The sequence below is a fragment of the Pollicipes pollicipes genome, unplaced genomic scaffold (genome assembly GCF_011947565.3).
Source record: "Pollicipes pollicipes isolate AB1234 unplaced genomic scaffold, Ppol_2.1 Scaffold_7262;HRSCAF=8765_pilon_pilon_pilon, whole genome shotgun sequence".
In the NCBI taxonomy this organism is placed as follows: Eukaryota; Metazoa; Arthropoda; class Thecostraca; order Pollicipedomorpha; family Pollicipedidae; genus Pollicipes; species Pollicipes pollicipes.
The window spans coordinates 14,602,255-14,628,600 of NW_023597055.1; the positions used below are offsets into that span (position 1 = coordinate 14,602,255).

General features: G+C 46.1%; 1 protein-coding gene across 1 annotated transcript; it reads right to left on the minus strand.

Annotated features, from left to right (window-relative positions):
- Positions 1–2,876: 2,876 nt before the first annotated feature.
- On the minus strand, positions 2,877–11,802 carry LOC119113959 (keratin-associated protein 5-2). Its single transcript, XM_037238196.1, has 10 exons — positions 11,734–11,802; positions 11,304–11,405; positions 8,832–8,915; positions 7,946–8,029; positions 7,054–7,137; positions 6,164–6,247; positions 5,246–5,329; positions 4,343–4,426; positions 3,832–3,933; positions 2,877–3,129 (listed from the first exon to the last, which is right to left on the minus strand). The coding sequence occupies exons 1-10, from the start codon at positions 11,786–11,788 to the stop codon at positions 3,029–3,031; spliced, it is 864 nt and encodes a 287-aa protein (XP_037094091.1). The 5' UTR covers positions 11,789–11,802; the 3' UTR covers positions 2,877–3,028.
- Between the last annotated feature and the right edge of the window lie 14,544 nt (positions 11,803–26,346).

Here is a 26,346-nt window from a genome sequence, read left to right on the forward strand (position 1 = left end):
GAGGGCGTGGAGGAATGATGCTATTTTGAATGTCATGTGTATTCCTGCCAAAATTCAATTGCGCCAAAGCGTTTGAGAACATCATTTCTCAAAACACAGTGGTTTTTAGGACCTTCTGCAAGTTAGAACTTGAATGTTTTATGGAGCTTTGAAATCGCTACAGGAAGAATAGCGATTCCAAAAGCTTAAAGGCTATGTCCAAAAATGGATTGAAAGAGGGTAGTTTTTTGTCGAAAAATCGTAGACATTTTCAAGCGAGGTTCTGTCAAATGCTTCACGGAAAATAAGAGAGATAAGGAAGTCCGCGCCCCTATCTACCAGCGAGTACGTTCTACGATTACCAAGTTATGTCCAGCATATAGGAGTGTTCGATTTTATAAAGATTCGCGCACTTTTGCCAGGTAAGCCATTTTCACATTGGCCTTCCTTTTGCTCAGTTCTAAGAACAGAGGACCGACTTAGTTTCCCGGACTATTTTGACGTTAGAGCGCTGAGGATTGTTTCCAGCACGACTTTTACGTTGAGAGCGGCCTATTTTTGTGCAAATAGCCATGCAGGACAACCATCATTTACCCACTAATAACTTGAACGCGCATCATAAGGCTCGTTTTGCTGCAAGTTTGGAGGTTGATGCGGAGGCTGAAACGAAGATGGAGTGAAAATCCGTCGCGGTAAGCTGCTTTTCCCGACCGTTGAGACGGCTGAAAGTGACGTGATTGTGCAAAATTTATGGATGTTTCCGCGGCGGTCCATTTCGGGTTGTATATCTTCGATTTTGCGGTTGATCTTGACTCTTTGTTACGCACGGATGCGAATTCCGTTTTGAAGCTGACACCTATTTCGAGACTATCCAACTTTGGGCCTAGTTCTTTAAGCGCCTCCCCTATTTTTTCCACTATTCCAGAACCAGGTACGCTGCGGACTATTTCGATATCCCGGGTTCCGCAGTGGGACTTATTGTTCATTCTACACATTTTAAATGTGAAGTAGGTTTTTGCGGTCTCCGCACACGCAAAGCTGCTTCCTGAAACGTGTAAAATTGCAAACGGGTGATACCACGGGCTAAGTATCGTCAATTTCTCCTTTTTTGGAAAATTTCCGCCGAAAAACGTTGCCCGTCGGGACTAGACACATCATGAAAAGCCTCGCATGCATGCGCCTGAATCCTCCTGAAAAAGCGCAAGTTCTCCAGAATGCTGTTTGACTTGACGCAACTGCATTTAAACGCAATAGGGATCTTTCTCTCATGCAATTACGTACAGAGACCATTCAGGCCTATTTGTGTATTTTTATCAATAACCCTAGAGACATGTTTTCCTGCAGGTCCACTCGGAGTACGGGTTGCTTAAAGTCGCATGAGTTCATCGTCCGTTGTGCAAAAGATGCTCTCCACATCCCTTGCCCAATCTTGAAATTTTGACGGACTCTCTTCGCTGAATATTATAACGGGTTGTGTACGCCCTTGAACCCCACTTTCGTGTACAATTTTTTTGCATAGCTTGTGCAATAAGCTGACCCTCAGAAGGTATAGGTGCGGATGTAGTCGGGTGAATCAGTAAGTAGCAACATATAAGAATGCGTGAGAAACCCTTTCACACACTTAGATATTGGCTCAAGCTTTTAATGATAGGTTCAGGATGGGTTAAGAAAACTTGGAGATTGACGACTTGCAAATGGATATTTGCGAATCCGGATCATGGCACCAATGCGTACCCAATTTCTTACTGCTGGTGTGATAGTTATACCAGTGTAGACCTCGCTCGCGCCAGCCTTTCTCGAGAGTCAGTCAAAGAGAGATCTTGGTAACTCATCACCTCCATTTTGTACACACTTCCACACACCAACATTCACACCACAATGCTCACTCACACAATCAACAGTGGTTCTGCTCCTTTTTAGCCCAGAGAGAGTATTAACCTACATGGTAACCAACGGTGCGCCTTACCTACTACCCACATTGGAAACGATTCCTGGTCACAGGTTCCGGAAATGATGTAATAGTTAGCCGGTAGAAAGCGAGTACGACATAGTACGATGACCGGCTAAGCTTACCACAAAGTAGAGCATCACCTCGCGATCCTAGAATTATCTGGTGCAATTGACAGCTAATGAGGCACTGAAGGCGACTTTTTAAAGGAAGCATCGAATGCCGTTTCGGAAGTTAGGCTTGGTTCCGGTTCCAATGGAACAAATGGCATGGGGTGAGAGAGCTCTATCTAAGAATGTTGAAATGTCTTCCAGTACTTTTTACGTTCAAAAGACTTGAGGAATTTAAAGACTTGAAGTGGTTAGACACATAGAGGTTTTTATATTTCTAGGGATATTTGCTGCTGAGAAAAGTAACTTTGTTGCACCTTTTTAAGGTGTTATCTGTTGACCAAAAACATTATTTTTGTAATCTATAGCTGAATTGTGTGCTGTCCAGCGTGCCCATACATGGCTTAGAGTTGAAACTAATGCAATTTTTTAGTCTAAATGTTTTCGTTCCGAGTTGATCACTTAATGGAACATTTCAGGGACTATTTAGTGATTACTTCCATTACAATGGTTTTCAATTCATGCAATGTGTGTGGGCCTGGTCTGAAAATCAGGTCTGGTCCTAATCCATGTTTTGATGGAAATACCTGATCCGGTCCGATCCGGTCCGCGGATTGATGCGCAATCTGTGGCCGACCCAATCCGTGAAGTGCTCTGCTAAGCAGTATCACGGAGCATTGCTGGCGACAAGCATCTTAGCTCCTATGCTCTTCCGCAGTATCATTTATGGTTGTCATATAGAGGATAATGTCGTCAAATCTTGTTACTATTTGCAACTGCCTTCGTCCCCAACACAAAAAGTACATCATGGCGGACCTGTCAGCATTCAAGAAGCGGACGAATGATAATAGGTTTATTCAGAAGCAACTATAGCGCATTTTTTTGAACAAATGAGACCAAAACGCATATTCTTGAATGTGTCGTTGCTTTAGCGCCATATCTGTCGAGCTGTTCTGTTGTTGAAGTCTGTTGCAGTTGGTGCCAGTAACAGTTAGTGCTTGCAGTGTTTGCCATAGCAGGCCTTGCGGCAGCAGTAGCCAATCTTGCACTTGACGCAGTGGTTGGGCTTCCGGCAACGCCGTTGGCATTCGTCTAAAACGGGATACGCGGCATTTGTAAGCGTGACGTATTCCATGGTCACTTGCGATGTAGCGGAACTTCGGAAATAGAACTGAACCAATTTTGCCATTTCGTAAGGGAACTAACAGAATGCAAGGACACAACGAATCGACATAACACTACGCAATGGTCAAGGCAAAGCGTGATTACATATTGAGAGACAGATAACACTGCAAAAAGACGAAACGAGCCATGACGCAGACCCAGTTCAATCAAATCCATTTCAGATTTGCTCTAGTCAATTTGCGTTATGGGCACGTCTCCACTGTCAGGCCTATTGGTGTGTCCTCGGCTCAATTTCGATGGGATGTCTTCGACAACGAATGCTACGGGTGCGGCTCGATAGTACTGGCAATATCTGAAGAATGTGAACAAATAGAAAGCTCCGTAATCAGACAAGGTAAACACGATTATGCAAGTAGCTACAAACTGCCAACGGACGCGAGATGTATCTCAAGGGTCAAGATATATTTCGAGGATCAAGGGGTCGTAATGGTGCAGGCATGCAATGGTATTTAATATGACAGATTGCGCTGTCATGGACTTGTGCTACAAGGGGGTGGCTTGGCCAACGAGTTGAATGAAGACTGCTGAAATGATGGGGCACGGAACGCCACAATTCATGTGCATGTGCTGATGTACTGCTCCCAGCAACCAGTGGATGCTCAGTCTTACACAGCGAGACCCTGCGCTGGCAGCAGAGACGTTTGAACGGTCCGCAGGGGAGGCACCGGCGACCTTTACCGCAACTCTGGTTGACATATCTGCAAGTATTGACTGAAAAAGGGTAATTACCCAATCAGGTCACCTCAGATGCTGGCTCGCTGTGCCATAGGGATCATTGGACACTGTGGTTGTTTATGATATTGAGTTTTTGAAGACATGACACACAAAACACTCAAACGACACATCGCAATTTAAAAACAGCTGAAGGTAATGCTGTGGATAGTGCATGCACTATAAATGCATGCCTTTACTTCTAAATGAGTATTTATTAAAGAGACCTGGTAATTCCAACGCATGTCATCTACAACATGTTTAACATTAGCTTCATGAAATTGCCGTTTGGCACAAAAAACACATGTCAATTGTCCTGCATTTGCTGTCGAAGAGCTTCTCCTGTTTCAAGCACATCACATCACTGACTGGTGCATAGTCGACAATCTTCGTCTGCCCCAAGACTCACTCGGTCTGCAGCACCTGCCGTGTCCACAAGACTGACAGGAGTAGCCCTTACGGCACCAGACGCCTCCCGGCTTGCCGCAGGCAACTGAAGCGTAGGACAACGGTCAGACTCGACAACTCATTACAGTTACAGGATGTCGCGTATTGGGCATTTTCCTCCACATGCATTGTTGTGTGAAGGCATCCATGTCACAACAGTGAAATGCTCATAACTAATGCAACCTATAAATCACTTTTATACGGCAATTTTCATTATCATTCCGCGGTGCAAGGCGGTGCATTTTCACGTTGCAGCGACGACTCGCTGCTTTTACTGCTCCCTTTGTTTTCGAAGTACAGTTAGTCCATGCTTTGTGCAAATCCTTGTTGTGTCATAAAGGCCTGACCTCGTGCCAAATGCGCATAGTACGTTAAAAAAACTCGTTGCACGCAATAAAGGGTTCAGTGCGAAAACAACCCGTAGAATCCATTTCTGTAAAAAAACATATGCTGCGCATAGCGCATTGTGGAGCGAATTGTGCTTTTATCTAAATTCATAAAGCAAAATATGTAGGTTTAGCCTCGTCACTATCAACCGCCAACTATCGCCAGATCGCCATCGCATACAGTTTGGATGGGACATTATGGTTGTGTTGCGATATTGCGTTTTGGTAGATATGGCACAAAATGCACTTATCCGACACATCACAAAAAAGCGCAGGCGAAAGCAACGCTGTAGATAGAGCATGCGCTGTGGATGCATCCTCTTCCCGCTAACTAATATTTATCAAAGAAATGTGGCAACTGCAACGCACGCCATCAACATCACAATCAGCCTGGGCATCATGAAATTGTCTTTCGAAACCATAACACACATATCATATGTCGACAGCCCTTTTCTGCCCTCGTCTGTCCCAAGACTCACGGGGCTTGCAGCACCTGCCGCGTCCACAACGCTGACAGGAGTAGCCCTTACGGCACCAGAAGCCTCCCGGCTTACCGCAGGCAACTGAAGCGTATGGCCACCGTCAGACTTGACAACCCACTACAGGTTGGACAACAGTTACAGGACAACCATTACAGGACAACAGTTACGGGATGTCGCGTGTTGGGCATTTTCCATTGCATGCGTAGTGGTATGAAGGTATTCATGCAACAACAGCGAAATGCTCATTAGTAATACAACCGATAAGTCACTTCTAACAAGGCCATTTTCAGTGTCATTCCTCAGTGCAAGGCCGTGCATTTTCACGTTGCAGCGACGACTCTGCTCTTACTGCTCCCTTTGTTTTCTAAGTACCGATAGTCCATGCTTTGTGCAAATCCTTGTGCCATAAAGGCCTGACCTCATGCGAAATGCGCAGGCTGCTCGTTGCACGCAATAAGGAATTCAATGCAAAAACGACCCGTAGAACCCATTTGTGTAAAGACATATGCTGCGCATAGCGCATTGTGGAGCGATTTGTGCTTTTATCTGAACTCATCAAGCAAAATATATAGGTCTAGCTTCGTCACTATCAACCGCCAACTATCGCCAGATCACCATCGCATACAGTTTGGATTAGATATTATGGTTGTGTTGCGATATTGTGTTTTGGAAGATATGACGCAAAATGCACTTATCCGACACATCACAAAATAAGAGTAGTTGAAAGCAATGTTGTGGATACAGCATGCACTGTTGATGTACCCTCTTCCCGCGAACACATATTTACCAAAGAGATGTGGTAACTGCAACAACGCCATCACAATCAGCCTGGGCATCATGAAATTGTCTTTCGAAGCGGTAACACACATCATGTGTCGGCAGCCCTCGACAGCCCTCGTCTGCCCCAAGACTCACTGGGCTTGCAGCACCTGCCGCGTCCACAACGCTGACAGGAGTAGCCCTTACGGCACCAGAAGCCTCCCGGCTTGCCGCAGGCAACTGAAGCGTAGTACCACAGTCAGACTCGACAACTCACTACAGTTACAGGACGTCGCGTGCTGGGCATTTTCCTCCACATGCATTGCTGTATGAAGGTATTCATGCAACAACAGCGAAATGCTCATTAGTAATACAACCGATAAGTCACTTCTAACAAGGCAATTTTCAGTATCATTCCTCAGTGCAAGGCCGTGCATTTTCACGTTGCAACGACGACACGCTGCGTTTACTGCTCCCTTTGTTTTCGAAGTACTGATAGTCCATGCATCGTGCAAATTCTTGTTGTGCCATAAAGGCCTGACCTCATGCGAAATGCGCACGCTGCTCGTTGCACGCAATAAGGAATTCAACGTGAAAACGACCCGTAGAATCCATTTCTTTAAAAACAGATGCTGCGCATAGCGCATTGTGGAGCGATTTGTGCTTTTATCTAAATTGATCAAGCAAAATATGTAGGTTTAGCCTCGTCACTATCAACCGCCAACTATCGCCAGATCACCATCGCATATAGTTTGGATTGGACATTATGGTTGTGTTGCGATATTGTGTTTTGGAAGATATGGCACAAAATGCACTTATCCGACACATCACAAAATAAGCGCAGTCGAAAGCAACGCTGTGGATAGAGCATGCACTGTGGATGTATCCTCTTCCCGCTAACTAATATTTATCAAAGAAATGTGGTAACTGCAACGCACGGCATCAACATCACAATCAGCCTGGGCATCATGAAATTGTCTTTCAAAGCGGTAACACACATCATGTGTCGACAGCCCTCGACAGCCCTCGTCTGCCCCAAGACTCACTGGGCTTGCAGCACCTGCCACGTCCACAACGCTGACAGGAGTAGCCCTTACGGCACCAGAAGCCTCCCGGCTTGCCGCAGGCAACTGAAGCGTAGTACCACAGTCAGACTCGACAACTCACTACAGTTACAGGACGTCGCGTGCCGGGCATTTTCCTCCACATGCATTGCTGTATGAAGGTATTCATGCAACAACAGCGAAATGCTCATTAGTAATACAACCGATAAGTCACTTCTAACAAGGCAATTTTCAGTGTCATTCCTCAGTGCAAGGCCGTGCATTTTCACGTTGCAACGACGACACGCTGCGTTTACTGCTCCCTTTGTTTTCGAAGTACTGATAGTCCATGCATCGTGCAAATTCTTGTTGTGCCATAAAGGCCCGACCTCATGCGAAATGCGCACGCTGCTCGTTGCACGCAATAAGGAATTCAACGTGAAAACGACCCGTAGAATCCATTTCTTTAAAAACAGATGCTGCGCATAGCGCATTGTGGAGCGATTTGTGCTTTTATCTAAATTGATCAAGCAAAATATGTAGGTTTAGCCTCGTCACTATCAACCGCCAACTATCGCCAGATCACCATCGCATATAGTTTGGATTGGACATTATGGTTGTGTTGCGATATTGTGTTTTGGAAGATATGGCACAAAATGCACTTATCCGACACATCACAAAATAGGCGCAGTCGAAAGCAACGCTGTAGATAGAGCACGCACTGTGGATGTATCCTCTTCCCGCTAACTAATATTTATCAAAGAAATGTGGCAACTGCAACGCACGGCATCAACATCACAATCAGCCTGGGCATCATGAAATTGTCTTTCGAAACCATAACACACATATCATATGTCGACAGCCCTTTTCTGCCCTCGTCTGCCCCAAGACTCACGGGGCTTGCAGCACCTGCCGCGTCCACAACGCTGACAGGAGTAGCCCTTACGGCACCAGAAGCCTCCCGGCTTGCCGCAGGCAACTGAAGCGTAGTACCACGGTCAGACTCGACAACTCATTACAGTTACAGGATGTCGCGTATTGGGCATTTTCCTCCACATGCGTAGTTGTATGAAGGTACCCATGTTACAACAGCGAAATGCTCATAACTAATACAACCGATAGGTCACTTCTAATACGGCAATTTTCCTTATCATTCCGCAGTGTAAGGCGGTGCATTTTCACACTGCAACGACGACTCGCTGCTTTTACCGCTCCCTTTGATTTCGAAGTACTAATAGTCGATGCTTTGTGCAAATCCTTGTTGTGCCATAAATGACTGACCTCGTGCCAAATGCGCATGCTGCTCGTTGCAGGCAATAGGGAATTCAATGCGAAAACAACCCGAAGAATCAATTTATGTAAAAACATATGCTGCGCATAGCGCACTGTGGAGCGATTTGTGCTGTTAAGTGAGCCCATAAAATAAAATATGTAGGTCTAGTCCTATCAGCATTAATCCCAACTATCACCAGATCGCAATCGCACAGAACTTTACTTGGACGTTATGGTTGTGTTGCAATATCTAATTTTGGAAGATCGGACGCAAAGTTCACCTATTCGACACATCACACCTTAAGAACAGTTGAAAGCAACGCTGTGTATACGGCATACACTGTGGATCCATGCGTTTACTTAAAACAAATATTTATCGGACGTGGCAATTGCAACGCACGTTATTTACATTATGTTCAACCTTAGCATCATGAAATTGCATTTCGACACGAGAGAACACATATCATGCTTGGATAGCCCCAACAGCGCTCGTCCGCCCCAAGACTCACTGGGCTTGCAGCATCTGCCGCCTTTGCAGTACTGGCAGGAGTAGCCCTTACGGCACCAGAAGCCTCCCGGCTTGCCGCAGGCAACTGAAGCGTAGGGCCACCGTCAGACTCGACAACCCATTACAGGTTGGACAACAGTTACAGGACAACCATTACAGGACAACAGTTACAGGATGTCGCGTGTTGGGCATTTTCCTCCACATGCATTGGTGTGTGAAGGCATCCATGTTACAACAGCGAAATGCTCAGGATTAATGCAACCGATAGGTCACTTTTGATATGGCAACTCTTCGTTATCATTTCGCAGTGCAAGGCGGCGTAGTTTCACACTGCAACAACGACTCGGTGATTTTACTGCTCCATTTGTTTTCGAAGCACTGCGTTAGCGTTAAAGCGTTAAAGCGCATATCGTTAAAGGTTTTTGCTGATCTATGAGGATTTTTGTTTGTGGATAAATGAGCCGTAGCTGCGTAGGTAACGGAGGACGTTGGGGCGACTCCTGCCAAGAGTTCATCCGGGGCCTCTTGCTGCTGAGAGGAACAGCGGCTTTGAGGTAAAAAGCCAAGCGTCGCTGGCACGGACCTCTCACACTGCCCGTTGCACCTCATACTTAGCGTATTGATCAGTGGACAGGCATGAGGTTAAACACTTTCAATTCTCATCATATTGCACATAAAAATGATCAAGGTGCTAAAAGTGACCAAAAGTATTGTTTGCATCTGTTGATACCAAGATTACATGGGTTTTATTGCAAATAGTTAGGGTCATGTTCGAAAGGGCGAGCTCTGCACCGGTAACGATTATGCAAAGACAGTGAAGGTTGCCCCTCGTTTCCAGCTGATTGTACGATATCACAAAACGAAAAGTGATATTGTCTCCAGGTGCCTGTAGAACCATGATATCGGTAAATGAAAGTCTCCAGGGATGCAGTTTTCCAAAATACGTAGGGGTTAAGGGGGGAGGGTGAAGAGGATGCAAAGGAAAACATGGCTAACTGCCTCCGAAATGCATTCAAATAAGTTTTTCCCCAGATTTGATGCGCTTTCTTTTCACTGCCTTGGGAGCAGTGGTGTAGTTTCTCAAAATTAGTTTTGGGGGCTAAACCATACAAGGTATAAAAAGTGAAAAATTATGGATAGAAATAATAACTGAAAATAGGCAGCCTCACCATTGGTTTGGGGGCACAATCCCACCCTCCCTCAAATGGACAGGAAACTACACATCTCTAGACTGGTTATATCAATGAGGCCTTTATCTCATTCTTTTGTTAGTCAACTCTCAATCATCGTTTAGTATTTTACGGCCATTACATGATACTTTCGTGCAAATAAACTCGCAAAACGAAAATGATTGATGGGTTTACCGCATTTCATTTAATTTGTCTCCGTTCTTGTGGTATATCGCATATAGAGTTGTATTCCAACGGTTTGTGAAATTTTTGGCTCCAGGTGACAATTCAGATGGTGCCAAATTACGTTAATGACAGAAAAGGCGTCTTTTCTCCTTTGTTACCAGCCACAGGATGGCCGAGGGTTTACCTGACATCGAATTCAGAACAACGCCGCTGGTCGCTTTGGCGGGGTACATTTGTGGCACGCGCACTCGATCAATTTTTTTTAAAAATCCCCCAGGGCGCACACACGAAAATTTTACCATCGATGTTTTTATCGGGATCGGGGGATAATAGCCCTGTCGGTCAGTTTTGACCATTTTAGGGCTATGGGACTAGGCAGAGAGGCAGGTAGTGAGGTGGTGGCGCGGGTATCGTGAGTGACCTCCGCCACCAAGCCTGGCCCCGCACAGTCAGATTTCCTAAGAGTTTGCGTTAGCGCTCTGACGGAGCCTCCGTCGGGGCGACCGTGAAACTGAGCCACGGCTGACAGCTGCTGTAGCATGTCCAGGTGAGAGCGAGCGTCGAAACCACCCGGGGAAATGTGATTTCCACGCTCCCTGTCTTTCTTGGTGACTTTCCCCGTCTTCCTCTCACCCCACTTGATGTGGGATGAGAGGAAGACAGGGAAAACGTCGTCAAATGCGGGGGCTGATTTTGCTGATTTTTCTTGGGATGCATCGCCCTGGCAAGACTATGCTGCGATTGCGTCGCACCATAAGTACGCGTTGCATCCCTACATTTGAAATAGAGTGGGCATCGCGGCTAGTATGGCTCGATAAGTGGCCAGGTGGGCCAGCATAAGTGGGCACGACGCTCCGACACACGTCACCTGGAGCCTATAGTTTGCCACTTGCCTCACTGAGCCTCAGTTCTACCTGGTTATCAGCATTTCGTTCACTGGATAATGCGATTTGAAATGGAATGAAATATATTGATGTCAATGCCGTCAATTTATGTCGATATTATATACCGATATTATTTACCGACAGCGATATTATATGGCGGTGTTGTTCATCTGCATGCAACGCGGAGACATGCCGCATCAATAGGATACCGTCTGTCACCCATGCAGTACTCACGGTTTACGGGCCGGCAGCATCTTCCCCTGCCACAGGGTCTGCAGACTTGGCCCTTGGGGCACCAGAGGCCACCCTTGCCGCAAAAGCCCTTTTTGCCTCTGCCTGGAAGGGAGAATCCGTCACACGACACACTGCGCGGTTCTACCGGCTGCTTTTGCCGTGCTGTTGTTGCCGAGCCCGTACCTAGTTCCCGGGCGTATTGTGGCGCACTTATATGAACTCACTCTCACGCACACGACGTATTTTCGTTCTGGGTTTCGGAGACAGGACATAACATCCCGCGGAGTTGGCAGGGCGGCTCTACAACCGACAAGAGTCGGTGTTGTACTTGAGGACTTGCCGCGCCATATCGGCAGACTACATTTGCCTGCTCTCAACTCCTCTATTTACTGGAACCAACAACCTGTTATCAGCGTGTGCGGCAACCTACCTTCGACGGCGAAGACCGCCAGACAGAGCAGCAGGATCAGAGGTAGCAGGCGCATGTTTGGCGACCGAAGAGAAACCTGATGCCCAACCAGGCCCCCGCCCACTTTATATACGCACGGCGAGCCAGGAAGGCCACAGTGCAACGTCAGTTACTCCTGACACGTTCAATAGCTGTCGTCAATTTTCTGTGCGCAGATCTCTAACCTCTGCGGGAATGTCACCGCTGTCAAAGGCTGGCAGGAGGCGTACGGTGTCCAACACGGCACTGTGCAGGACATCAGGCGGAACTGCGTGCGCCCTGGTCGTGGTTAGTGGGACTATGCAGATTGCGCACTCCCAAATAAATCACGTAACATTCGTAAACGTCGCCAGATTTTGAGGAATTTGATCGTCCAGTAAAGTGGGCTGGCATTCGCATTCGCAAATGTCGCTAGAAATTTTGAGGAATTTTATCGTCCAGTAAAGTGGACTGGCATTCGCATTCACAAATGTCGCTAGAGATGTTGAGGAATTTGATCGTCCAGCAAAGCGGACTGGAATGGACTGGGAGACTGCCGAGAGACGCCACTTAAGTTTGGTTGACTTTGATATGACTAGTACGACTGAGACACAATGGATTGGGTACTGTTTGTTTACTCGGAGAAGAAATAATGGCGCTCAAGGGCGTTCAGTTTGGCGTGATGCGTGCAGTTGCAGATATGTGATGGAGCGACACCCGTTACATTAACACACAACTTCTTTCATAACATTACATAACGCAAAACATTTTTCAGGGGTGTCTTGGGCATACCTATTCGATCGTAACATTCTAAAAACCGCGAGATGGGAAAACATTGCATATAAAATAAGTGGAAGGCTCTACAGAGCTGAGTATTTCGCTGCGATATTGTAGTATCTCATGCCTGTCAGACCAGGGGGGGGGGCGGGGGCGGCACTGTCACATGCCACTACCCACGCTGTGCCCTTCAATACGCGCGGTATCGCCCCCCCCCCCCTCCCCCCACACACGCACTCCCGACATTTACCCACCTACACAAGCCTCCAATGTGCCCGTGCGCCGCTTTGACCGTTGCACTAGCCTTCATGTAGTGAGGCGTGGCACATGACATTGCCATGCCATGCCATAAAGTCGTCGCTCATGCCACACAGATCCGTGTGGCATGAGCGACGCCTTCATCAACTTAAACGCCGACGCCATCTCCTTGAGCAGAAATGTTCACAGCATGTTGTGGGCAGTACTACCTTGTTATCAACAAAATGCTTCACCAGGTATGTGTCAAATACCAAAACGGTCATCAATTTGCTCATTTCAGAGGCTCTAGTGACAGGTTTTCAATACTTGCGACATTAGATTAGTACTTGTGGTCTTTTAGAAACTGCGGCCCACACGAAACCTTCGTCCCATTGAAACATAATTATTCTGGCGAAATGGTAAAAACAAATTCGGCTGATTATAAGTGTAAAGTGAAAAACTACATGGAGATAATCTCCCCGCTAAGTGTCAATTCAATGTCTTGCACATGGAATGCCGCTAAGCGAACGCACTGCGTACATCAATAATCTACTGCACTGAGCGTAAAAACTTAATGAATGTAAAGTTCCACATTTGTATGGGGTTTGAAAATTAAAGAAGCAGTTTGAGATTACTCGGTGCAGTTCACAGCTCTTCCCTTCTTAACAAATATTTCCTATAGTTCTGAGCTGCACGCCTGCGAGGATGTGCAGCCTATTTTGTGGAGACTATTTTGAAAGCATTAATGCAAGTGCACGACGCCTTAGCAACGTCATTCAAATCCTGTCACCCCATGCAACAGGCTGCGCTCAATGCCACAAGTAATATTATCGTCCGGCCGTTGAGATCCAGCGTCCGTGAGCGTGATTTCCAAATCTTATGGGCATCAATTTGCTCTCCATCAACGTTGAGCAATCTGTGCAAATTTCAATCACGAATTGCGTTTTGTTCGGCATGGTATAAGAAACTGGACATTTTTCCCATTTATTACGGAAATATGACTTGTAATAATCGAATAAGTTAAAGGGGGCGTCCCACATTTATGTGAGGTTTTGAACTAACATAGTCATCTTAAATGCTTTTTGGTGCTGTTTACGGTCCTGCCCTTCTGAAGACCAAAGCCCCTCTGTTTTTCGAGCTACACGCCCGCAAAAATTGGGAAAGGTATATCGAGGAGAGTATTTCGAAGTCACTTTGGCATTTATGACGACATAGCAGCGTAATTCAAATTCTGCAGTTCCATAAGCCGACGATTACCAGCTACACATCTTCAGCAAAACTGTCCCATCATCTGCGCTGCAGGTCTAATGATATCGTCGGCGAAAGACACAAGCTGCACAACAACAGGAAACCAACGAACATCAATCACATTGCGACATCCTTCACTCAGCTACAGACACACAATTGTACGAAACAGACATTTCACGAGATTCCGGCACGAGCGTGTGACCCAGCGCGGCTTCACACAGTTGGGCGGGAGCGGCGGCGGCGGCAGCTATGGCGGCAGAGGGGGCGGCAGCAAAGTCCGAGGGGGGGGGGGGGGGTGAGGGGAAGGGCATGTTGACAGGTGCGAGGCGGCAGCGGCAGCAGTGACAGGGCCACACTGCGGGGTGCGTAGTGGCGCGGGCCAGAGCGCCAGTCGGCCAGGCGCGGCAGGACCGAACGGCACGCTTGAGAGACTGAGCGAATAGCATGGCTAGGGGGACGTTGAGGAGAGAAGGCACAAAATCCGCTGGTGGAAGAATAGAGATGATTTTAACAATCTTGCCGAAAGCTTTGTTGGTCTTTTATTCATTGACAGAATTTATATTTCCCGATGAAACATTTTACTTTTTCTTTAGTTCTTCATTTTACCATGCTCTCTTGCTATGTATTTTTCAGTGTCAAAGTCTCGCTTGAACAATGTGTTAAAGTAATTGAAGTACGGGTGAATATATCAACGCCTCGCATCGCATATGACATATTTTGCAGTTGTGACGATGTGGGTTGTAACTTACTGCTGCAGTCGCCGAATACTCTTACTTTGTTGCTGAAGTGTCCCAAGCCATGTCCGGACAGATATCGAGAAATATCATCTCATGTTCTTTTAACACATTCACATCAATGTTCAAATTAACGTCAGGGTATGTGTTTGCACGTGTAAATGCCTTAAGTTTTATCATCGGCGCATTGGATGACTTTAACGGGTGTTTCGCTTAATATAAATCCTCGAATGGTATTATTCTGTCTGATTCAAATTGGCCGAATTTCAGGACCTGTTTTGAAAAATGGCGTGGTGCGGGGTCTCCTTGTCTGCAACCCTTCTCCAGACGTATTGTGTGTTTCGACGAGTGGTCATTGAAGACAATGTGAGGAAACGTATGTTTGTGCGAACAACGAAAAACATTTATGAGCTTGGTGCCGAAACTGAGCTTTTGTAAGCAGTAATATAAAACGTTCCAACTCGTCGTGTTAAATGTAGACTTAAAAACTACGGAAAAGTAGGATTCCTTTTTATCATTTGTGTACACATCCGACAACACACCATATACTACCTGAGTATTTCACGTACGTTGTTGAGTGCATGCGCGAGGAACGGTATTCACATAGATAACACAGTAGTAATAGCCTTGTTCTTCGGAGAAAAATCAGGCGAATGGAAATGTCATTGCCTTGACATTTCGGCAAAATGCTTCAATCGAAAGAATATCAGAAGTGAATTCAAAACGACCTGCCGATGATCGTACTCGATTTTTTTTCTATTTTTAAAATAGCAAGCCACAGTTTTTTTGGACACCAACACCCAGGAACCAAACAAGGAGCAATTGCCAGTCATTACCACAATACAGTACGTATCTAAGAATTAAAAAACGCGAAAATACGTGTGCATGCACACGGATTCAAATAAACAGGCATCATGAGTCACGCTTCATGCAAGCACGCTAGCAAGTTGAAGTAAACAGGCACCACACACCAAGCATCAATTATACATGCAAGCGACTTTAATTAAACAGGCATCGCGCATCATGGCACATATTGCGTTTACATAATCGGCCATGATGAGCCCTGTGTGTTGAGGTTTGGTCGTCGACTTTTATAAGAAAACATTCACTTAGTTTCCTGTCTGAGTACTTCCGTACTCTGTAGATAACTTTGAGCTCTAAAAGGGGCATATGGTCCATACCTTCCAGGATTTTGTAAAAAGTCGGCGACCAAATCTCAACGTACAGGTCTCATCATTTGCTGATTATGCGAACGTGAAACGTGGCTTGATGTGTAATGTGTGATAGCTTAAAATCGTGTACATGTGTAAGTGACGCCTGATGCATGATGCGCAATGCTTGTTTAGTTGAAATCGCTTGCATGTATAATTGATGCGTGATGTGTGGTGCCTGTTTGCTTCAGCTCGCTTGCATGCTTGAGTGAAACGAGTGGCGTGATGCGTGTTCAGTTTTGACCAGATCTAGATGGTTCAAATTTGTAAGCAGGGAGCAATTTAATTTCCAAAAGCCTTTTCCTTGTGCATCATTGCTTAAACCAAGCCGTAGCGATTCGTGGTTGATCTGACCTACACGCGGGGATTATACGATATGATAAGGTTTTATTTAGCATCGACTCAGAGGTAAGAAAGAAATAAGTCTCGCATTTATACTGGTCTTTTTCTGTCCTGTATTTCTTCCTTTTCCATTTCAATGATATTTTCTTGTTGATGACACCTATTTTTTATTAGTATTCATTATTTGCCAAAAATCGTGGAGATTCAAAATGCCACACTTTGTATTACGAAACTATGTGCTCTCAGCCTTTTGTCTCTGGATGTATAGTTATATGTATGTATTTTTAAGTTCATGGCCAAGTTCCATTCAACGCAAAATATTTGGTTGTGATTGTGAGAACTGACCAACTCAAAACGTCTTAAAAAAATGCGGGGCCGTCGCGATCGGGGAACCATATATATTTATTATTTTCATTTGTAGGCATATAGACATATACGCATCAGCCGACAAAGAGCCACAAGAGCCCACCGAGGTTGGCTGACCCCAGGTTCCTCACTCATCCTTGAACTAATTTTGCTACCTGAGCTGCCTGAGTTTAGCTGTAAATGAGATCCTTAGACCTACACAACTTGTCGAAACGGTTTTTAAATGGTGCTGGGGAGGGACTTTCACAACTTTGTTTGGCAGTCCGTTCCAATGATTCATTATTCTTTGACTAAATAGAATCTGCCTCTTCGAAGTTCCACCCCTACCTTTTGTTAATAATCAGACCTTTTTTAATGATCCTAAATATAATCCTACCTCCTACCTTTTGATTTCCTCTAAGCCTCGGCCTATTTTTTGTGTCCCTTGTAGATCTACTTTACCTGTTTCTTTCATAACCTTGACTACCTCTCTCAGATCATCTCTAAGTCTGTATTATTTCAGTAAATACACATCCTAGGCCTTAAGGTTTTCCTTATATCCTAAGTTGCCAATCCCGTTTATCATCCTAGTTGCTTTTCGCTGTACTCTCCACGGCCTATCCATATATTTTTGCAAGCATGAGGACCAAGCCTATTTACGATACTTTAGCTGTGGTCTGACATAAGCTGAGAGCACATTTTTGACAATGTTCCAAATCTTGTAATGGACATTCTTGTTAATAAGTCCCAGCATCGGAAATGCCACGCTCCTCGCAGCCCCACATTGTTTTTCAGCCTTTGCATCTCTGGAATTCAAACCATTCCTCGATATGGTCCAGCTCTCGACCTGTCATTTCATAGCTAATGTCATCACTGCCGGAACCACTCATATGCATCACCTTACGCTTGTCATGATTAAATAGCATTTGCCATACTGGAAGCCCATTTCGCTAGTTTTTCTAATTCGAGTTTTACCTGGTCTGTATTTTCGACACCTCTGTCAGTCTAGAATTGTCATGAAATTTAAGCGCTTACTTTCTAATTCTCTCCATATTATTCACAACAATAATAAAGAGCGAATGGCCCAACACCGACCCTCGTGAAACCCCACACCCTACAAGCTCCCACTGAGATTTTGTACCATTAATCACTACTCTCGGTTTCCTGTCTTGCAGCCAAGTCCCTACCCAGCCAATAATTTTCCCCTCATTACCATGCAATTTTATCTGATACAAGACACGCTGTCGTGGCCACTCATCAAATGTCTTACTAAGATCTAAGTAAGCGACATCTTAACTATTGTCTCCATCTACCTGACTAGTAACATTCTCCATAAACTCCGGAAGATTTTTCAAACACGACGTACCAGAAGCTCTAACGTCATTGCACAAGGCGGGGTTAAATCTGACTCTGTGCCTAAGGAGCACGGCACTGGGCATCAGCTCATACATCCGTTGCCTGGGTTTCAGTATTTCACTGTAAACATGCTGAAACTATGCAAATAGTTCTCGATATTTATTATATATATATATGTATATATATATATATATATATATATATGTATATAGATACATATATGTATATGTATATACGTATATGCATGTATGCATATGTATACATACATATATGTATATCTAAATGTCTGCAGACAGCAGTGGGGTTTCACTAAACCTGTCTACTCGTGCCAAGTGCGTATAGTACTTCAAAAGAGCTCGTTGCACGCAATACGAAATTAAATGAGAAAACGACCCTTAGAATCCGTTCTCCTAAAAAGGCATGCTGCGCATAATATATTATGGAGGTATTACGCTTTAAGCAAGCTCATAGAAATGAAAACGCTGATATAGTCTCGTAGTCCCGTCACTATTAACCACCAAATATAAAGGTACATAAAATATGAGGTACAAAATATATGGTACACCTAGATGTTTGATGCCAGACGATCTGCTATTTAATTGTCTACAGCTATGGAAAATTTGGTGAGGCTTCACCGCGCCGTTCGGAAACCATTCCAGAAAAACCTTCAGAGAGGCATTTTGATTCCCACCCGAGCGTGTGTTTCAGGAAACTCACTCCCACGCACACGACATATTTCTGTGTCGGGTTTCAGAGATATGTCATAACACTCCCTGGGTTTGGCAGGGAGGTTCTGTAACCAACAAGAGTCGGTCTTGTGTTTAAACACTTCAATAACTTCTGTTATTGAAGTGCCACGTCAATAACTTCTGTTACTTTGAACAGTCAGTGATCCATATCGTTACGCAATTATTCTGGCGCGAAACCGCTGACCTCTACGCAAATTTCGTGACCTTTGCGAGGTGGAAAAGGCACCAGCAGACCTAAACACCGCTGTGGGAGATGTGTGCTCGGGTGCTGTATGGTATTTGTCAGGACCGTGCAGACCGTCCAATCATTTGAAAAGAGCTCTGGATCCGGTCAGACATTGCATCTTCCCGAGACTGGCGCGTACTGAGATGAGAGGTAGCCGGAAGACATTGGATGAGATTGTGCTGAGTTGTTTCTCCAGTCAGAACGTAGAACTCCGGGTGCAGACCCCTCCGAAGTTGAATGGGAGATTAAATAATTGCGGTGACGTCTGTATGATTTGCCGATGCATGCGCAACTTCGTTTGGATTGGACGGCGCGATGCATGTTGCCGTGGAATTTGTTTCCAATAAGCTCGACCTAAGAGTGTTGCTTGCCTTATCTAGCTGCGTTGTAAGGACATTTGAGAAGGCTAGCTCGGAACCAGTTATTTTGAATTCCACGGGGAGGCGCACAGATCTGTAATGTTCGCAGTGAGGTAGCATCGTATTCGTGTGAGACCGAGGTGAGGAGGGCCACTGACACAGACCCCCAACCTACGCTTTGCCCTTCAAACGCTAACTATACTGGTCTCCCTTCTCCCATCCACCCCACACACACGCATGCGCTCGTGGCGCGCCCCAGCACCCCTTTGACCTTTTGATTGCTGTTATGAACTTCAGGCGTTCGGGCCAAGGCGATGACATTCAACACGGCTCTTTGTGACACAGGCAATGCCTGCGTGAAATCTGAATACCGATACCCGCCAGAACGTCGGGCAATTTCGCTTGCATTCTCTTGGCCCCCTCATTCCTAGATTTTCTCATCATGGGCGTGCTACAGCGGGGACTGAATATGTTGCAGTTGTTAATTATGACTTTCCGTCAGTCACGACAAAGTTTCCCTGGCAAAACCTTTTTTAATTTTTTTATTATAAATTTGGTCCGAACCCTTTTGAATGGATGGATCTCTGGGATCAGCGCTCACGCTAAGCAGTGCTTGTTGTGTGAGCCTGACCCCCACCATCCGATCGCGCAGTCCTAGGCAACGGCAGAATTCAGTGGCGAAAGCTTAACGTGCCGCAATGCTCGGCACGGTCCGTCCTGCCCTCTGACGTCAACTGACCTTTAGCGCGCCCGCTGCCACCGGCCGCAGGCCATACCTGTCAAGGGCAAATAGCGAGCGCCCTAAAGCGACTCGAACCCACCCAGTCACGGGTGGGTGGATCGGAAGGCAGGCGCTCTAACCAACTGAGCCACCGGGACGGACATACCTGACCTTCGGACCTTCGTTCGGACCTTCGTTCCGTTCACGTAAAAGTGATCGTTCTGGCGAAAAGGATCCAAACAAACGCGGAAGCGCTTCTAGCCGGGGACTAAACCAACGCGGAAGCGCTTCTAGCAGGGGTCTAAATCAACGCGGAAGCGCTTCTAAAAGAAAATACAAGGCTATGACAGCAGGGTCGCCCTAAACGGAAACTGTCCATATGAAATATGGCGAATGGATAGATGTTATTGATATGGAAACTTGGAGCCGAGTGCACAGGAGGTTCCAGGTTCTTTTAAATGACAAAAAATCGCCTGTTCTGTTTCGAAAATATAACACAACACGTGCATTACGGAAAAAAGTTTAATGTACGCTGGTAGCGTGGGAAAATTCAAACATCTACGAGCACGAAAATGCGAGACCTGGTGGGGATAAATTTAACCCCTCGTAGGTTCATCCGGAACGATTTCCGAGTGGCGCGACTTTGCCGCGCCAGATTTCGCTTAGCGGTCGAAAATTAAACATAGGATCGTTTGGTATAACAACTTGAGATGAACCTTGTAAGGTCGCTGACATACAGCAGGTCAAAGGCAGGCCATGGATTCAGCGAAAACGATTTCTAGGGAAACTTTCAATCTGATGCAAACAACAGAGTGTTAGACGAAGCCATACATATCTGAGATCATTTCTTAGGCAACACAGCAATTAAATAAACAAATTCCATTGACCTAGGGTCGGTCATGAAGGCCAGACCAAGGTCAAAAACCAACATGTTTTATTACCCTGTAGCTTGCTGTATGGGATAGTTTCTGGTATTTATTTCTAATTTATTCACAAGTGAATCCGCATCCTACGTCTTCCACAGGCTTCTTCAAGGTCATAATACGTCACTGACCTAAAATAACCCAGATCAACATTTCGACTTTAGAAACATGCTCCCCAGCGTAATCTTTCACGCTTATTCAAATGCAAATCTTCAAGTAGTCTAGCACAATTTTGGTCACCATGATCTCCAAAAGTTCAAACAAGACTGCTGACATTAAACGAGCACCGTTTATGTCTTGCTTGGAGCGTGTATCTAGGTTTTGGGGTGCTTTGGGCACCGATCTGAAGTTTGGCCTGGTTCCACCTTATTTAACCCCGACATAGGAGCCCCAATTTTAACGCGTGAGTTCACATAGAAGTCAGTGCACCCTATGACTTTGGTGTCTCTAGCTCCCTATTTTCTGAGATCTCAAGCGGGGTCCAATTGGCCCACACCCAAGCGAAGGGTATTCAACCGGCCACCCGGGCGCGTGCTAAACATTGTGCTTCTGTATCTTTCAGTATATGAGTGCGCCTTTACCATAATTTTTGCGTACGTGCCCAGCGTTTATGATGTAAACGACTATATCAATGAAACCGCGAGCTTTATTCCTCAGAAGTGCAACCGAAAAATGCGCAAGTCATGTCTCAAAAAAATTAGGTTGCTAAAAATTGTCGAGCTGTTTTTTGAAACATCGAATAGCTTCTATCTACAACCAATAACACTAGTCGCTGTTCGCGTCACTGCATTTCCTTATTCAAATGGAATGAAAAGAGAGAAAATGATCGCAAAATGTGTATCAAGATGAAGTAAGTAACGTGCATTACAGACTTTCCTGAAGGCAGCCAGAATTTACAATTCACGTCGATTTCCGCCAAGCTTGACTTTCACTAAAATCGACGACGGCAGCTTAGTCTGATACTGTGTGAAATATGGGAAAGCGGGGCGGCAGTGGAAGAACGAGGGGGGGGGGACGTAGCGTACAGTCATGGGCTGAGCTGTGACTTGATAGGGGGCCCGAGAAGTCGCGACTCGCAACCAAATGCGATCTTAACCCCCTGGACCACCTAGGAACCTTATGACCACTGGACGGTTGTGTGTGAAGCCAAACTACTTTTAAAAATGCATAGAAACAACTAAAAGAAGCAAAAAACATAAATATTTCGGGAAGTTTTGCTGTCTTCCTATCACTTTTATCTAAAATAGGTTCGACAACGTAGGTTTAATTGTCCGAACATTTATGCTCCAATGCGCTGTTTCTCGCTTTTCCTGAAAGTTAGTTGTAGAAACCCCAGGAAAATATGAATGCATATCAAAATGATATCCTGAATCTATTTCTTATCATCCCCAACATTTCGTAAGACAAAACATTTTGTCATGTCAAGAGCTGGACGATTCCCGTCAACGCTACTTTTAACACCGCTGACAGCGGCTGCCAGCAAACGCATGTGCGAAAAAATATGCTCTCTGTTCACGCAGCTGGAAACACCAAGTGGTAACTGGCAGGATCTTCTCCGACGGCTCCACAGTCGTCCCGCGGAGTCAGGGTCGGTCTGAGCCTGCACAGCAAACTTTTAGTAGAAGTACTACCTGCAGTGTCTGCGTGTCTCGAGTAGAAATAGTACGTGCAGCATCGGCAATTCTGGTGGCAGACGTCACCTCTTCGTCGGAGCGTCATGGTGCAGATGTCACCTCTTCGTTGGAGCGTCATGGCGCAGGACGTCACACTTTTCGTCTTGAGCGTCATGGCGCAGATGTCACCTCTTCGTCGGAACGTCGTGGCGCAGATGTCACCTCTTCGTCGGAGCGTCAGCTGCCTTCACTGGGTCACAACAACGGGGACAACGTCCGCTCTTCAGTTGATAACCGACGCGCACACTCATCAAGTTCGAGAGCCTTTTATAGGCTGAAGCCGATTCATTGATTCAGCGGCGCGCAAGTTGGGAGTTACCTGCAATGGCTGCTGAGGTGTCATGAACCATCACAACGCCTCAAGGACAGGAGATCCATGGCTTGTGCACGAAAGCGCACGACCGTCTTCACACATTGGTCCGCACTTTTGCCAGCAACATTATTCATCTTCTCCTCTGTCAGAATCCGTTAGCTGTGGCATGGCGGCGTTGGGCTGCCTTGACAACACGCTCTTTTCTGCGACATTTCACATCTTCCATGTCAGTCGGATGGAGGATGTGCAATGGCAGCAATATCGCAATGTTGCGGGAGATGCCGTCCGATCAAACACCTTGCGAAGGGAATCCTCCTCATAAGGTGTACAGCACAACCGGTGAACGACTCCGCCCCCCGTTGCTGGTTTTTTTTTGCTTTTTTAGATTCTTCGTCTGGAATCCTGCACCACTTTCAATGGATCTCATGTCTTAAATAAAAGGCGTCTTGCTCAATGACGTGGGATGACCAGAACACAAAAACACTATGGTGAAAGCAAATATGCTGTCCAATGAGTTCGCATCGGAGCCAGAAATCTCGCGAGGGCAGGTGCCTAAACCCCCTCGCCACGAGACAGATCCAATTATGTTATGATCTGAGACATCATATTTCGGGTAACAGACTCAAGTCCCATCATCACCTCTGCTACCCACCTACACTTAAGGCTGACATCCAAATACACCCACACTGACCTTTAGGTCCAATTGACTTGCGAAGGTCACCGAACTTTTGACACGTGCAGCCGCTCGGAAGCTCTGACAGTTGTCCTCGACAGCCGCGGTGACGCGGCGACCGCGGGCGCCGATCCAAATGCCACGCAAGCGGCTAGTTCAGGGGTGACGTCCGTGTTTTTACACGGACAGCTCTCCGGACAGCTGTCCGGACAGCTCCTGCAGCTGCGTGACTCCGACGCGGATCCCTGTCAACGCCGGGTCGTGGGCGGCGGTGCTGTCGAGTTCACACAGGTCGCCGTCAGGTCGTTAGTCTCCTTTTGGCCTTTTGGGGTGGGGGGGGGGGGTGGGGGGGAGGGTGCGGGAGGCGGGGGAAGGGGGGTTGACGCTGCCGTGATCTAGACCTTCTGCAGTTCTCTGACGCCCCCACCCTTTAATGTCGATTATCCTCACGATAGTATGCATGACATACTGTGATATGATGACATGATGTGATGTGAAATGATATATAAGATATGATATGACATAATCTATGGTTGTGTTATTACACAACCTTTACCTTTATGCTGGTCTCAATTACCATCATCAAACAACATCAAAAACCATTACCTTGGTGCTGGTCTTTCTCACAAACGCATTGACTTGATCTCGTATATATGTATATATATATATATATATATATATATATATATATATATATATATATATATATATATATATATATGTATATATAACCAAACCAAACCAAACCAAGCGCCTTTGCCTTGAAAGCAGGGTGGCTCTCACCCTCAGAAATTGCCCAGGTAGCGTCCTTACCTGTGAGGGGACCTGTCTTCCACGTGCCAATCTCTAGGGACTTATGACTGGGATCCTTAGCCGGCTTCATGGAACACGACAAATTTGGAAAAGTCTTTATGAGAGCCTGTGAAGACGCCGCCGAGTCGCACCTTCACCAACGCCTTGTGAGCAAGGTTCCTGTGTTACGAGAGTCCTTCTGACTGACTGCACCTCCTCCTTGGACGAGATCAGCCCTTCTACTTGATCACTTCTGCTCTAGTCCGTTTCTCTACTCTGCATGAGCCCGGCTTGGTCCCGCTGAGGCGCGGCCGCGAGCGGCGTGGGGCGCTGTTCCGCTTGATGTCCCGGTAGCAGATTTTCTCCCTGCTCCAGACATGCCTCTAGCACCTGGGCGTGAGACGCAGCGTCGTCGGCCCACCTGCTACACTCCCACCCGGATGTCTCACCCCTAAATGGTTTTGTTTTCGACAGGGCCCTCGCCTGCTCTTCCGGCGCGGCCCGTGCGCGCGCATGCCCCGCGCGGTCTGCTGAACCATCGCTGGATGTCCGGCCGACATTGTGGCAAGCGATCTAAAGAGCAGGAATCGTAACAGGGGTAGGGAGAGTGGGGTATAATGCGAGCAATATTTACAGAAGAATGCGTGCACACGCGGCAGTAGTCAAAATGTGAATTCCGCCTTACATGAGTAACAGTTCTCTTGACCTTTGAGCCGGTGCTAAGCCGCGATCACCCCTGTTCACGTTAAGATGTAGATTGTCGCTGTAAACCCGCTCCCTCACCGGCGAGGCTTTAGTGCTGTGCTTTCCCTTTAATTCTGTACTTTCTCCCAAATAAATCTGAGTTTGTATTGTATGAAATCTGACTTAGTATAGTTCCATGTATTTCAAATGCTCGCCGGCCGCTGCTTCCAGGACCGTGGTGATGTTTTCTAGTTGATATAGGCTTCAGGTTGTAGGACGGGAGTCTTACTTTGCACCTTAAATCACAGGAATGTGCTGATGGACGTTTTTCTGAGAATCTCTATTTTATCTGGGTAATTGAGCTGAACTAGATCGTTAGCTGAATAGTTCTCTTGACCCCTAAGTACACGATGTGCCTATTAGTCCACTGAATCCCAAATTCCGACCATATCACAGAAGAAAGTAAAGTGTCATTGTCACAAAGTGATGTCATGTACGTATTTCAACTGACAATTTACGTTTACCTTACTTACGCACAATCGGGTAGGGGTCAATTTGACGCCCAAAAGGTTTTTCCAGAATGGATTCCGAACGGCGCGACGTAGCGGCGCTAAATTCTGCATAGCTGTAGACAGCTGAATAGCGGAATGTTTGAAGAAACTTTTGGATGTGCTTTGTAAGGTCACTGGTCTACGGCAGATAAACATCAGGCCATGGATTCAGCGAAGACAATTTCTAGGAAATCATTCAGTCTGATGTCACAGCGGAGGGCTAGACATAGCCATACATCTCTGTGATAATTCCTGGGCAACACGGCACGTGATATAAATTTCCCTCACCTGGGGAAGGAAAGTCAGACTACGCTCAAGTCAACCTATTTTGTTTCCCTAGGGGTTGTTGTATAAGGTAATTTCTAGTGCTCATTTCCAATTTACTGACATCAGGAACCGCATTATTTATCTTCCATGGCTTTCTTAAAGGTCGAAATAGGCCACTGACCTAAAATGACCCATGCCAACATTTTGTTTTTAGGAAAATACTACCCAGAGTAATCTTTGACATTTATTCGATTGCAAACCTCAAAGCAGTCTTGTATGATTGTGATCACCATGACCGTTGAAAGGTCAAACAAGGTCACTGACCTTAAAAGAGCACCAGTGTCTTTTTGCTTACAACAGGTACCTAGGTTCTGGAGGCACTTTGGACACCAACCTGGAGTTTGGCAATGTTTAACCTCGCTTCACCCGAGGCTC